The sequence below is a fragment of the Arvicola amphibius genome, chromosome 5 (assembly GCF_903992535.2).
Source record: "Arvicola amphibius chromosome 5, mArvAmp1.2, whole genome shotgun sequence".
Taxonomy (NCBI): Eukaryota; Metazoa; Chordata; class Mammalia; order Rodentia; family Cricetidae; genus Arvicola; species Arvicola amphibius.
Window position 1 is genome coordinate 120,174,436 of NC_052051.1, and position 14,856 is coordinate 120,189,291.

The 14,856-nt window shown below is 42.7% G+C and overlaps 1 protein-coding gene across 2 annotated transcripts in view; it reads right to left on the minus strand.

Moving 5' to 3' along the window:
- The window catches only part of Jakmip2 (janus kinase and microtubule interacting protein 2), a 49,703-nt gene that overhangs the window by 10,900 nt on the left and 23,947 nt on the right, over nucleotides 1-14,856 (minus strand). The window contains exons 10-16 of one of the 2 annotated variants that reach the window (XM_038330755.1): nucleotides 13,729-13,812; nucleotides 12,980-13,042; nucleotides 9,416-9,514; nucleotides 8,403-8,501; nucleotides 7,573-7,626; nucleotides 6,739-6,804; nucleotides 2,254-2,322 (exon numbers count right to left, since the gene is read on the minus strand). In XM_038330755.1, coding sequence (XP_038186683.1) covers nucleotides 2,254-2,322; nucleotides 6,739-6,804; nucleotides 7,573-7,626; nucleotides 8,403-8,501; nucleotides 9,416-9,514; nucleotides 12,980-13,042; nucleotides 13,729-13,812 — 534 coding nt within the window. The remainder of the gene's footprint in view (nucleotides 1-2,253; nucleotides 2,323-6,738; nucleotides 6,805-7,572; nucleotides 7,627-8,402; nucleotides 8,502-9,415; nucleotides 9,515-12,979; nucleotides 13,043-13,728; nucleotides 13,813-14,856) is intronic. The other variant, XM_038330756.1, reaches the window with a different exon arrangement.

Genomic DNA, 14,856 nt, shown 5'->3' on the forward strand with positions numbered 1-14,856 from the left:
GTTTTGCTTTCACAGCCTCACACAGAGAATGTGAAAATCAATAGCGAGAAGCAGAAAGGGCATAATAAGGAACCACGTGAGAAGCTCCTAAAGACTTAGAGTGGGTAATTAAGGACAGTTGTCTACATGGTTGTTAAGTAATAAGTCTATCTGTGTAGTACACTTGGCTTTCTGTTTCTTACAGTTTTATACCGAGATAGACTGGTATTTTGGGGATGAAAGTATTTGAAAGAAACATCTGTTGACAGTGGCATTTGATTTGATCATCCCTTAGAAACATGGAATATAGTATTTATAAAGCAGATACATTATAAATGGGAATGATCCATAATCACAATGTAGCAATGATTTAAGGTTCATGAGAGTTATGTATAGGTTATATGCAAAGCTGTGGCATTTTATAGAAAGAACTTGAGCATCTGTGGACTTTGGTATTTCCCGAGGGTCCTGGAACCAGTTCCCTGAGGACACAGAGAAGAGTTGTGTATTGTTACAGTATGTTTTTCTAAGAATGTCATAAAGTTTAATACAGGGATCTTATAGAATAAAGAAACTTAACTTATTCAAATCAATAAACACAAAGATGAAGGACATTTTAAAGAGCTAGTGTGCTTCCACAACACTGCCCTTTGTACTTATTGGCCCCTGTGCAAAGCCTGTGTAAGCCAAGAGACATAAATCTGCAGTTTCTTTGCACATCCTCAGTTCATGTCCATCTCTCACTGTGTGACCATCTTACCATTATTAGTTAAAGCTTTGTTTTGGAGTACAAGATATTCCCACACGTAAGTCAATAATTTCTGTGGGTGCTTAGAGAAAAGAACTCTTCCAGCTAATTGGAGGCTGAAAACACATCTGTGCTCAGTTCTGAGAGTGTGCAGCAATGCTACATGGGGTTCCCTGACCACGGCTGGGTCCCAGTGCCCAAATTACCCTGTAGTGGCTGACTGCTGCATTAGTAGTTGAGTACTATAGGGGCTTCCGATGGTCACTTTGATCACAAGCAGTTCTTATGTGCTTTCACTATAGATCTTAATTTATTGGTAAAATAGGAACTATGTACAAGACATTATGATCTCCAAAACTGTTAAGTTCTCTAAAAATACAAATTATTGTTATTATAGAAGTTCATGACTTGATAGGTACCAACTACCCTTGTTTTAACAACAATCTTTTAAATGACATCTTGTTATAAGATTAAAGATAATGCTGCAAGTTAACAACCTACTGATTCCTACATTTGGAGCTATGCTATTTTAAATTGTGTTAAAATGCACATGAAATAAAATTAATACTTTAATCATTAAAGAGCATATTTATGTACTTCATGTATATGGATGTATGTGAAATACACCCATACTGTTACGAAATCAATGTCCATAACTTTTTAATTTTGCAAAAGAGAAACTACACCCCTTTAACAATCCTATGTTTTTTTGTTTCTCTCAACCCTTGACAACCATACTGTGCCTCCCTTCTGTATGAATTTTATGAGCTAGTTGCTCATACACATGGAATGATAGTGTTTGTCGTTTTGTGATAGTTGGTTTCATGCCTGTTCATCCATGCTGTACTAGACACTATGGATGCTTGTTTGCTTAGACTAAACTCACACATATGCACGCTATACTTTGTTCAACCATCTAATCATCCATAGGTATTTTGGCTACATTCACCTTTTAGCAACTGTGAATAACATCGCTGTGAGAGTACGTGTACAGTGACCTGCCACATCCCAATTTCTATTCTTTTTGGTATTGCTGGGTCATGTGATAATTCTGTTGGACTTTTAAAGCAATCCCCATGCTGTTTTCTATATTTGTATTATTTTATACCTCGGCAGTACCCTGGGTTCTAACTTCTATACTTCTTTGCCAATAACTGTCACTTCTATGTTTTTCTGATAGCAGATATCCTAATGGGTTTGAAATAGCTTACGGATTCTTAAAACCAGACATACCTATCACGCCTGTAATTTTTTTCCTTGTTAATTACTCAAAGCAGAAAAAAATTATTCAGCCTGAGAGAAAATACCTCATTTAATGTCTTTCAACATCAGTTTTATAAATGTTGCCAATGTACGACATGCTTTGGGGGAGAGAGCTTGAAGTTATCAGCTATTTCTGAGAAATATGCCCCAAGTCTGGACACAGATCATTAGGGCAGTTACAAACTTCCACTGGCGCCAGATAAAAATGGCGGTAGTGATGTTCCCTTTCCACTCTGGTATAAAGTTTTCCTCTTTACGCTTACCATATCACTTTCCAATTCCATCATCTTCTGGTGCAGGGCAGCCTCTGCTCCTTCAATCTGCTGGATCCACTAAAGGGTTAAGAAGACAGAAACATTGGGCGTGAATGCTGCACATGGCATGAATTCTGTGGGTCAATCCCTGGAGTGCCTGGGTTTCCCCCTGATGTCTCTGGATGTTGGTTGAAACCTCATGTGAAGACTTAATGCTACCATCTCCCACACATCATTCATCCAACAAATATCCTCTGATGTGTATTACATGTCAGCTACTAAAGGCTTCAGTGGTGACTTAAGAGGAGAAAAGGTTTTACACGCATGGGAGGATTTCTTGGAAACTGAAGTCTAAAGGAAGAGTGAGGGAAGGGAATTTGAAGAAACACCATGCCCAATAGCTCAAAGTTATGAGTAAAGGTAAAATCTGAATATATGAAAATTATTTCTGTAATGTGGTAAAGAATGACGTTTAACTGAAGACATTTTAAAAAGCACACAAAAAGAACTTATTTCTTAATACTCAGAATGCACCATTTTGATGTGGGTATTAATAACCCCTACTGTCTTTGGGTCCTATTATATGAGCATCGCGCATACATGGATTAATGGAACCAATTATCCGAATGGGTGTCTATCAGGGTGGATGGCGGCATAGACCGTATGGCAGTAATTGGGCATAGCTGTGCAAGTGGTGGGGGAGCCCCCTCGCCTCCTGTTCAGCTTTAGCTTTTTTTTGCTATGTGGCTTTGAAAGGTAGCCTGATGTCCCTTGAATCACAAATTTGTACATGTCAAGTGGTATCAATAACAATGAAAAAAATTTTCAAAAATTTGTGTGAGGTGACAGTCACTAAAGTGTCCCACTTTGAGGTTTTGTTTCTCTTCAGTGCGGACATATGGCATGGCACATCGAACAATCCTACATTCTAGAGCCTTTGGAGAGACAGCATGACCAGCACCCCTCTTCCACCTCAGCTCCCAAGACCACACTAGGGCGGCAGAGCTGTGAATCTCTCACGTCTCACCCATATATACGGCAACTCCTTCAAGGACATTTCAGTCAACAGCTATGGCTTTGTATGCGTTATTGCTTCTGCTACCTCTTCTTTTTGCCCCCTTTTCATTGAGAAACAGATTCTGTTTCCAATTGTGCATTTTCAGGTACTGCAAACCTCAACTATTCCATTGTGAGCTTCAGACCTTGTATGTGGGCTCCTGCTCCTATCTGTGTGGCTAAGGCCAGTTACCTTTGCAGAAGGAAATTGGGGCACCTGTAAGCTAAATGGGAGAAACAATCATGATATCTACAGTGTGTGATGAAGTGCTGATCCCATTATGCTTCCTCACTTAAAGCCATTGCAGTTACCTTTTTATATAAAGACATACAGGACTTCTCTGTTGGAATTTTGTCTAGGTATATACTTAGGCTGAAGATTCTACTCCCAATTAGCAACTGTTGTCTAGATTCATAGTCTTAAGATCAAAGAGGACATTTAGAATAACCTGGGGATGGAACCAAAGAAGAGTCCTTAGTGGAGGAGATGACTCTAAGCTGATTTGCAAAGGTCTCACCGTTGGGAAAAAAAAAATCAGTTATATATTTCTTAAACTTCTAGAGCAAACTGTCTCTTATTCCTCCAGCCGCTGACTTTCTAGGATGGTGTTAACAGCTATTACCCAGTGCTTGCTCAGCCGGACTCTGTCATGCAAGAAAGACATGAAGGAAGGCACGTATTAGAGCACCACAGACCTGATGGCCTAGCTCCTGGCCGCTCTGCACAGCCTGCTCAGGATTTCTCGAGCTACACAAGCATCTGGTGAAAGATGACAGATATGGACTCTGGGTCCTAACCAACTCAGTCAACCTCTCTCTGTGCAACCTTGGGCAGAGAAGCCACCTTCTCTGTGCTTCTGATTCCTTGTGAAAACTGTGATAATGGTACCTAGATCCAGTGGTCAGGAGAGGCCAGTTCAAAAGAAGCAGTCCATAAGTGTTCCCTGAGCTTTAACAGACTGCAGCACACTCAGACAGGGACCAGGGTGGGACTGATGGACCAAATAAGACACACAAGCCTAGTTCTTACTGCTTTACCTTCCCACCCCATGCCTTTCATAGAATCAGCCTACATTTTCTTTGCAGTCCCAAATCAAGGCAATTTCACACTGCATTAAAGGACTGCCACCCCTTATGTCTTCAACTGCATAAGACTTTCTGATCATGGCCACCAAACAAAACAAATACCTAGAATGGCTGATAGGAAGTTTGCTATTTCCTAGGTTGTCAATGGATTCATTCATTTACTTCTTCAGAAAGCAGTTCTTGATCATTTCTTCTCTAGATGCTGGGATGGAAATAGGGGAAATAAAGAGAGGAGGAACAAAGACCGCATCCACTTCTTTGGGGCTTGGAGTCTAGAGGAAGTGTGCTGGTTTGAATGACAATGACCCTCCCCTGCCCGAGGCTCCTATGTTTGAATGCTTGGTCCTTAGTTAGTGGAACTGTATGGGAAGGATTAGAGGGTGTGGCCTTGTTGAAGGAGGCGTATCACTCTGGGTGGCTTGGAAGTTTCAAAAGCCCAAGCCAGGCCCAGATCAGGATGTAAGCTCTTAGCTACTGCCCTGGTGCTATGCCTGCCTGCCTGCCTGCCGTTATACTCCTCACCATGATGGTCATGAACTGACCCTCTCAAACTGTAAGCAAGCTCCCAACTGAATACTTTCTTTTGTAAGTTGCCTTGGTCACGGTGTTTCATCACAGTGATAGAATGGTAAGTAGTTAGGATTGGTGGGCAGGGTAAAAACAGAAGTTTGACAATTTAAACGCAATTGTCAAAACCCAGGGAACAAAACACAGTCACTGTAAAAACATCAAAAGCTTAACTGGGCCTGATGGACTAGGAAGACTTGCCTGCATACGAGAAAGCCGAGTGGCTATTATAGCAAGGCAAAGGTGGAAAGGAAAGACATGAGCATCTCAGTAAAGACTTCAGGGTGAAGGATTACATGATGAGAGCAGAATGCAGAGAGAGAAAAAGAGAGTGAAGGAGGGAAAGAGAAGAGAGACAGAGAGGGAGAGGTGGAAGAAGACATGGAAAGATGGAGGGAAGGAGGAGGGGGTGTGATAAAGAAAAGGAAAGAAGGAGGAAAAGACAATAAAGACAGAGTATGAAGATGTTGATGGAGAAATAATTACACAGGCCTTGAAAACCAAGGACCCTTTTGGTAAATTCTGGAATCTGTCCCTTCTGTAGGGGAGCTATGATGTTATTCACGTGCTGGGGAGGGGAAAGAACAGGTGATCAGGCTTGAAAGTAATGCTGAGGGAAACAGGTCCTAAAAGAGCAACTTCCAAATGCAAGCACGCCAATATGTATTTCAGACAGAGATGTAAGGCCTTCCTAAATCTCAAAATAAACAAAACATCCATTTATTTCATATTTTGAGGAACTGACAGTCATTTCTCTTATCATTTGATACTTGACCTAGTAAATTAAAATATTCCAAGTGATCAGCAAAATGCTTTTAGTAAGAACACATAAAAATGGTTTGTTTAGACTAATATCAGTAAATGGAGCATACCAATATTTTGTAGTTTTAAATCTATAAACTTTTCTTTCTCTCCCTTTATGTTATTATTTTGAGAATAAGAGCATTGCTATTAGACCTGTAGAGTTTGATCATTTCAAACTCAAAAGAGCTGATTGTTGCTCAGGATTTCATATAACTTTTAACATTATGTCTATGCCTGTCAGAATTAAGGCAGCATCTTAATGGATATATACAATAAAACTTTCATGCTATTCAAGCATGTGCATTCAACTCCCTGCTATGTGCAGAATCTCTTCAATTAAAATCTTTTGATACATATTCTTGCTATGTAAGCCAGGCTGGCCTTGAACTTGCCTCTCTGTTTTCCAAGTGCTGTGGTTAAAAGTGTGTACTGCCACACCTGGCTATGGGTTCACAGACTTGGACACAACCAGGAATCTGGCTTCCCGGCTTTGTTTCTCCTCCACCTGCCATGTCATTTACCAGGTTTAGACACAAGAGGTCAGCAGTACACCAGTATTGTGCTTTCAGGCTGGGGCTGCAGTCGAGCCACAGAATCTATGGGGAACAATAGGTGCATGCGCACACACATTAAAGGAACAGCCTGTAACTAGAGCAACTCTAGTTTCATCAGCTCTCAACAAAACCCTTCCTACTGGCTTCCCAGCTGGCTGGGATTGCTTGAATGATGTAACTGAGAAGGGTCTCCATTTTGATGAATGGTGTATTTTGCAAGTGACTTTAATGTAAAAAAAATATATATATATACCCCCATCCCACAGTGGTCTATACACACTGCCTGTTTGCACTCTCCTGGGTCGAATAACATCAATCACATATTCAGTAATGCCGAATCGGGTGCTCGGAGCAGGTGGTTAACTCTCATGCTCTCAGACACCAAGCCTAACCCTGGGTGACTAGAAATGCCAGTTTTGTTCGTTACCTTCTCCGCCAGTGACAGCACAGTGCTGGCCTGAATTATGGCCACCTGTTCCTCGTTCCTCAAGTTCTGTAAAAGAAAAAAGAAGAACAATAAGGTGAAAATGCTTGTGACATTTGCACCATGGAAAATGTGTGTGCCGTGAACATGGCGTGTGTGCAAATAGCCTCTGCATACTCTGGCTGCTCACGAAGAATGAGGTGCAAAGTCTCGTGCTTTGTGTGACTGTACACACACCTCCTCATTACAGTTGCGCTAAGGAAGCCAGCATTGAGGAGGAGCTGTCCCCTCAACAGCAGTTCTGACAAGATTTCACTGCTTCTCATTTTCAAAGGGGAAATGGTGCGCCATTTTTCCTTGTATGTTCCTCGATGTACTACGTGTGCCATTCACCTTATGTCGCCACAAGTGGTGCTGCCCCTGAATTAACAACCCTTGGCCCTGCTCAGAGGGAGCTGCTAAGAAGAAGAAGAAAAAAAAATATAGCCTCCTGCTTCATTTTATAGGCCTGCCAACAACCCCAGTGTTTAGCCGTCTTTCTGACCGCCTGGCTGATTAAATTTACACTGGCTGCCTGTGAGCGGCAGTCAGACTGTAATTAGGTGTAATCACTGCAGATGTGGTCTGCATGCCAACCTGAACCTTCGGCCACATCTCCTTTCTACAGTGACCTTCCGGCCATACCCATGGCTGTTGTGGCATGTGGGATTCTCTGTGAGGAGGTACATGCTTAGGCAGACATGCTGTCTGACTCGCTAGTGGCTTACACTTGGCACAGAGCCAAGTATTTCTTGACTCTGTTCAGGCGAGTCCACATGTAATTGGTGTGTTACTTACCCCATTATCGCCCAGGATGTCAAGCTGCTTTATGAGATCAGGGATGTTCACATCCTGCAAAATCAAGGAGACTTCGGGTCAGGCACAGACGCGGCAGAGACAAGGGCACCGATGCAGATACACTGGGCAGCTCAGAGTGGAAGCACAGGAAGGGCCATGCAGAAGGTAAAGGGGCCAACCAGACACAGCAGGAGGCACCCCAGGTGTCCCTCAGGAGAAAGTCCTCATGTCTTTTATGAGGCCCTCCAGGCAATCTATTCTGTGGGGGAACAGGGCCACGCCATCTCAACCTTAGTATGTAAAATGTGTTCTGCTAAGTGCTAAAGAAAGAACCACATGTGATCTTGTAGGCACCACGTTATAAGGCCGAAGCACTTCCTAAAGAGCTAAGATCCTCCTTCAATTAAATCTATCAAAAGCAGAAAGAACGGGACATCATAAGTCTCATCTCACTAAAAAATCTCGTGACATTGAATTCCATAGCATCTGGAAAGCCGGAAGAGACTCAGGTGACCTGTTCCATCTGGATGACTTGAATTGTGTTTCTTGAAGCACATGGTTTATTTATATTTTGCTGAGGTAACTAATACCATTTATTGTACTACATGATCTGATCCTACGCCATCCCTTATGTTACTCTGAGCTAAATGCCCCACCTCTGTTCTTGCCATTACCCTTTATACCTCTGGCAAACATTTATTTTATGTCCTATTGACTTCCAAGAGATGTGTGACTATTTTCGCCCTGTACCTAGGGACTGACATACAGAGTGACCAGTTCCATTTTCCTAACGTCTGCACACACACAAGACCCAGCGTCTGTCTGCCTACCTTCACACCTTCTTTCATGCAGTAGATCTGCAGGGCACTCACGCCGTCTGAGAAGGGGTGAATTTGTAGATTAAATGGAGGGGATCTCCTTTCTCTCTCCTTGAAAATATAAGAAAAGAAAAAAAAAGAAAAGAAAAGACGAGAAGTGGTAGTGGATTAAACACTAAGCCAGTCGTCTCTTTATACTGTCTCAGCAGTTTATCAATGTGTCATTTAGCCAAAAGAGAAAAAAAAATTAAACTCAAGATGTACATGCCTAATGGATGGAAGAGAATTAAGCAGTCAGTCAACTACAAACACGGGAGAAAATTTATAGATGGTGTCATCCATCCTTGAAGATTCTTGTTCAGGGAGATGTGGAAAGCGGAGATGCAATTTCAACACTATGAATATGTATTCCCCTCAGATATCGTAGGGTGGGCCGGCTCCGAAGGTTTGTGTTGGCAAACAGCCTCTGCACATCTGATCCTCCCATTCTTTATGGGCGAGATATAAAGGCTGCGGGGATGACTCCCTCGTCTCCACTGGAGCATACCTGATTACTGACTTTACCTCCAGACCTAATCTGAAACAACCTTGAGACAAAGATCACTAGCGTAGCAACAGAAAAGCCAAAGAGAAGTCTGCCATCAGCCAGAACCTCTGTCAGATTTTGTAGAATGCAATGAAAGTGTGGCATGATGTGTTTTATTCAAGAAACAAGTCCTCTGAAACCACCACCTCAAGTTTGTCCCTATGAAACTAGGTACTTCCTAAGTCAGTCATCCAGCTGTTGGAGGAGCACAGTTACCACCAGAACACTTCTAAGCTTCCTCAAGATTTATCATTACCAGTCACACGACGTGGGCAACAGTTCTAAGGTATTTAGCCTCAATTGTCACAACAACAAAATCCTGAGCTAATTCTGTGGTCTGAATGAGAGTGTAACTCTGAAATGCCTAATTCAGGCCCGGGCCCCAACGCGCTCTGCGCATGTCATGATCACGGCATTGTTAGTGGCAGTGTTTCCTTACTTCTAGCTCTAGGTTGCGAAACTCCAGCAGCTCATTCTGGTCTCTGGCGTCCTGTAGTTCCTGCTGTAGCCGGTGGTTCTCTGCTTCCTGTTTCTCTATCTGATAAAGCAAACCCTGGAGTTAGGCAAGTACAGCAAGGAGCACCTTGGTAAAGCAAGCATGGATAACCTTCATGCACTTGGCGAGTTGGATTCGCTCTGGACCATGACAGCCATCCCTAAGGAGATGCGGTTATGGCCGGGTTGGCTTTTCTTGTAGCCATCTTTCAGCTAATTTTGGGAGGCACAGAGACAAAAGGCAAGAAGAGTCTTTCTCTGAGTATAAAGGCTAGGGCTTCTGTAGTCAGTGAATTTGAAACACTCACATGACCCCTATGGGTCAGACACAGTGTGCTGGAACAGATTGAAGGATGTTTATGGGAGCAGTTGACATGCTTTTCTCTGAAAATACCAGTTGTCCCAGGGATAATTTGACCACTAATTTACAGCTTATAATTATAGACATTTATGGCTACAATCGAACCAAGTCATGCTCATCACCTCTAACAACCTTTTGTATGGTGACAAGATATATACTTTTTGATATATACTTTTGTAGGAATTCTGAAATACAAACTAATTGCTTTAAACAGCTGATACACACAAAACTGAGAATTATAATTGCTGAACAAAGTGACACGAGACTCCATGATATGGAATTCCAACCTTAGAAAAGCGCTCAGCACTTGATCAATCGGCTTTAAATGGTATCAGTGTCATCTCTACACAGGCATATGTGAACATGCGGACACACACGCAATGTAGCAGTTTTGATTTACCCTACGAATCCAGGAGCTTTCTTGGTCCTCACCCACCTGGAAAACACTCCTCTATCTTTTTTACTACAGAGGAGATCATTCACTTACCCGAACGCCAAGCTCTAAATTCCATGTAAACCTCTTTTAGTGTAACCACTTGGAAATGGCATCTCTTTCTCTGTCGTCCTGTCGGGCTGTTTTCTGTTCTTTCTTAGTTGCTACCAATTGGTTGGTTTTCTAAGACAGGGTTTCTCTATGTGGATCAGGCTGGTTTCAAACTCCCCTGCTTTAGTGTTTCTATAGGGACTATAGGTACACAGAGCCACACTATTGTCCTTTATGACCTTCTCAAGGGCACCCCATACAATCTGATGAAGCGTGAGACATGGGGTGAAGTCAGATGTGCACCAATGTGCTTTCCCTTCAGGCAGGGATCATGGCTGAGACCCCTGTGCATTTGAGGGAACCCAATGGTCTTTATGCACTGCCTTCTCTGTCGCTAACTATGAAGGAATCATTGCACACAGAGGCAGTTTAAAAGCTTAAATGGAGCAATACAAACACAGGAGCTTTCATTTTAGAGTGGATCTTATTTTCCAAAACATATAATTGAAAATAAAATATTTAGTGTGTGTGATTTCTTTTGCTGTGTGTGTGTGTATGTTTCTGATTTTGATATAGAAGACATAACTCAAAAATTTCTTTTTGCCAAAAAAAATAATAATCAGGAGAGTAAAGGAAACCAGAAAGCACACTGGAATCAATTGCTGATAAAGGACCGTAACAACACATCCTGGGCATCTCTGGGACTGGAGGACAACAGCAGCAGAGCAATGGGGAGGAGCTATGTGACATATGACATTTTCTGATGTGATAAACAAAAGTTTTGTTTCACCATGCACCCTATCCACCTCTCTGTCTTTCTCTCTGTCTCTCACTGTGTCTCTGTACCCTCCCCGACTCGTGTGTGTGTGTGTGTGTGTGTGTCTGTGTGTGCGCATGCACACGTGCACACAAATATGGGTGTGAGTAGCACAAGAGACCAGAAGAGGCTGTTGTATCCCTTGGAGTTGGCGTTACAAGCACTGTAGGTACTAGAATTAAACTCTGGTCTTCTAGACGAACAGCAAGTGTTCCTAACTGCTGAGTCAGCTTTCCAGCACCTTATCATGGACATCTGTAGTCTAATGAAATTTCACTTTTTTAAAAAAAAATGAATTGGTTCAGATCATAAAGGGGCTTATCCTATTTAGAATCTTATCTCTGGATCTGTGATCCGGTATTGGAGGAGACCACCGGATCTAGTGGCTACTAATACAATCAGAACAGTTGTTTGCCAATTTCAATTTATTCCTCGGAGTGACTTTTTCTTGTTTCTCCTTGTGTTTCTATTTTACTTTTTACTTGTTTTGTATCAGGATTGAACATAGAGCTTTAGGTGTGCTATCTCTACCACTGAATCTTTGTTTTTTTTTTTTCCTTCCACAACAATCTCACTAAGTTGTCCAGGCTAGCCTTGAACTCTGTGTGTAGTCTTGGGACACCTTCCTGTGTCAGCCACTTGGTAGCTACTAGGCCACCTAACCACATTTATTTATAGAAATTTTCAGGTCTGAATTTTGGGTTCTGGCCACCTCCGTACCTCAGTCCTGCTACATCTTCAGAAAGACAGGATGCACTAGCCCTGTCAAACTAGAGGAAAGAGGACAGCTTTTCTGTCCCACTCTGACGAGGACATAGTGGTAAATTTTCACTAGCTATCAGTGAGAGAAAAGATAATAATGCTGAAATAATTTTGAATTGACCAGCAGAAAAATTTTTCTGTGTTCAAAAGCTTTAAAGTCAGTTTCTGTCAAAGGTAAGATTATGTTTTAAATCTTTCATTAGACTACAGAGAGAATACACCGAAGGAACCTTTAACCTTGAAATGTTCTACGACGTTACATTGCCTCAGATCAAAAGCTTGGGGTTAACTATCTCTATTGGTTAGAAACATATCTTAGCTTGTTGACCAGTTTCCTAGACTTGGTATTTTTTTTTTGTTTTGTTTTGGATGCCTCTAAAACGTCAACCCCTTCCTTTAATAAGTAAAAGAAAAGAAGCTAGGCAGTGATGGTGCATGCCTTTAATCCCAGCACTTGGGAAGCAGAGGCAGGCAGATCTCTGTGAGTTCTAGGTCAGCCTGCTCTACAAGATCTAGTTCCAGGACAGGCTCCAAAGCTAGAGAGAAACCCTGTCTTGAAAAACAAACAAACAAAAAACAGCAGCAACAACAACAATATAAAAAAAAATCCAAAAAAGTAAAAGAAAAGAAAAGAAAAAGCCAAGCCCAGCAAATATGTCTAAAAGTGAGAATATAGTCTGTGAGAGTCAGAGCACAGACATATTCGGTCACTTTCTTACACGAAGCAACATGGGCAGTGAGATTTCTTTTTTTAGCGGGGAGGTGGGTGAACAACCACAGAGGAGATGCTCATGGGCACGTGTGTGCACACACACATCATCTACACACACACAGCACACAGCATATATACAGTACATATATATGGTTAACACATCAAGCCCTGACTGCAGCCATGCACGAGTGCCACTTCACTGATGGTGATGGCAGGGAGGGATGGGATGCGGTCGAGCACGCAGCAGAGGACAGAGCAGTGGTGGGAAAGCCTCCCCTTCCCTGGCCCCTGTGCCACTCCTGAGAGCACCCCCTGCTGCTCCTGGATCATCATTCTCTCCTCTGCCCCACTAGGGTGGTGCGCCCAACATACCTTTTCTAAAAGCTCCTGGTTTCTCTTAATGAAAAGCTGCTTATCTTCTACCCAGTGTGAGTCCTGTTTGACAAAGAATATCGCGCAGTCAGCATTTCAGAGTGCCACGAAGGAGTCTGTGTGCTCAAACCAGCCGTCCAGAGCCGTGTTCTTCCCACCCAGTTTGCCTGCACAGAGTAACTGGTTCTGGTAAATGATGCCCACCCTTGCCAGCTACGTTTTCAACAATTCTGCGGCCAGAGTTGCCAGGACAAATTAGCCCTTGTTCCATAGTCACTTACTATCGCTACCTTTTCCAGTCTGAATAATCCAGGACCAGCCTTCTGGGGACTCAGAAGTGACCACACAGGCAAAAAAAAAAGTGAAACAGGTCAGAATGCACACGGGCTCGATACATATGAATGGAAAACATTAAAATGCAGAACCATATATGGAGCACGGAGGCAAAGCACACAGCTCGGGGAGGGAAGCTCTGCCTTAGCAGTTTGGGACCGCTCTAGGCCTTGTCGACCCGGGCGCCCCTTCCTCTGGCCTCTCTCTTACTCAGCTTCACTGATCGCTGTGGCTGAGTTTGCACTCTGGGAGAATAGCAATGGGGACAGGAATAGTTTACATTCTGACACAGTTTGAGAAAGGTCACTGTGGTGAGCCAAGCCATGTCCTGGGTGTGGCCCATGCATGAGGTGAGCCGGAGGAGAGGCAGCCTGAACCAGCTGCGTCTGCAGAAAAGCTAGCAACCGAGCACCTACCTGCCCCTTCTGAGCTAGCGTTGCCTCCAGATCTTCGATTTTGGCCTTGTATCTTTGTACCTCTGCCTGGAGCTGCTCTTGTGCCTGGGGAGATCAGAAGTTCAGAGTTCAGTGAGTGACAGGACCATGCCCTTCACTAGTGCTCAGCAGACTCCTTTCTGTAGGGGAGGGTTATTCTTCTAAGTTGTCTTCACAACTTAAAAATCAAAGAAAATCTAGAGTCTCATGGTCCCCTTTGTCATCCCACGAACATTCATGCTCTCTAGCTAGCCACTAAAGGATACCCATCACAATCTAGACTCCACCTTGACTTCACCTCTGGCCCGGTGACATCCCTGTTTTCTAAATCCTTTATGTTAACTCACCACTGATCTATTTAAATGAACCCCTTTTCTGGGGGAAATAAGTCTTATTTTTCTCTCCAAGTTTGACTGTTTCTTTCAGAGCCAACTTTTTGCTCTGGTACCTAAATCTAAGTTGATCTCTATCTATCCATCTATCTGTCTGTCTGTCAAACTATCTATCTGTCTGTCTGTCTGTCTGTCTATACTCTGCAGTATGCTTAACAGATATTGACAGTGAAAACCTCAAATATGATATTTGAGAAATATTGAAGAAAATACATGAACAGCTCTTTCTGATGATAATAGCTTGCCTGTCTGCTTCAAATCAAAGTTTAGTCTTTAGTATTTATCACCGTGTGTATGTGTGTGTGTGTGTGTGTGTGTGTGTGTCTGTGTGCGTGCGTGCGTGAGCACGCTACCACTTAAAAATAGGTACTTGTAGAAAAGAAGAGTACCAATCTATCTTCTAAATGACTAAGAGTGGGTGCTGTAGTATCCTGTGATTTGTGGGGCAACACCGCTGCAAAGATGTGCTCCTTCTTGTCTCTTGCCAAAGTCCATAAGGCAGGTTCCTTAGGTGGCCCCAACTCTGCAGCTTAAAGGCTGGGCTCAAGTTCTAGCATCAGGACCCCAGGTAACTAATTTAACTTTGAGTGAATGAATGAATAAATCACTTTCTTTCTTTCTTCCTTCCTTCCTCCCTTTATTCCCTTGTCTTTCCTTCTTTTGAAAAAATTCTTATAAATGACAATCATGACATTCTAGAAAGTAGATCCAGTAATAT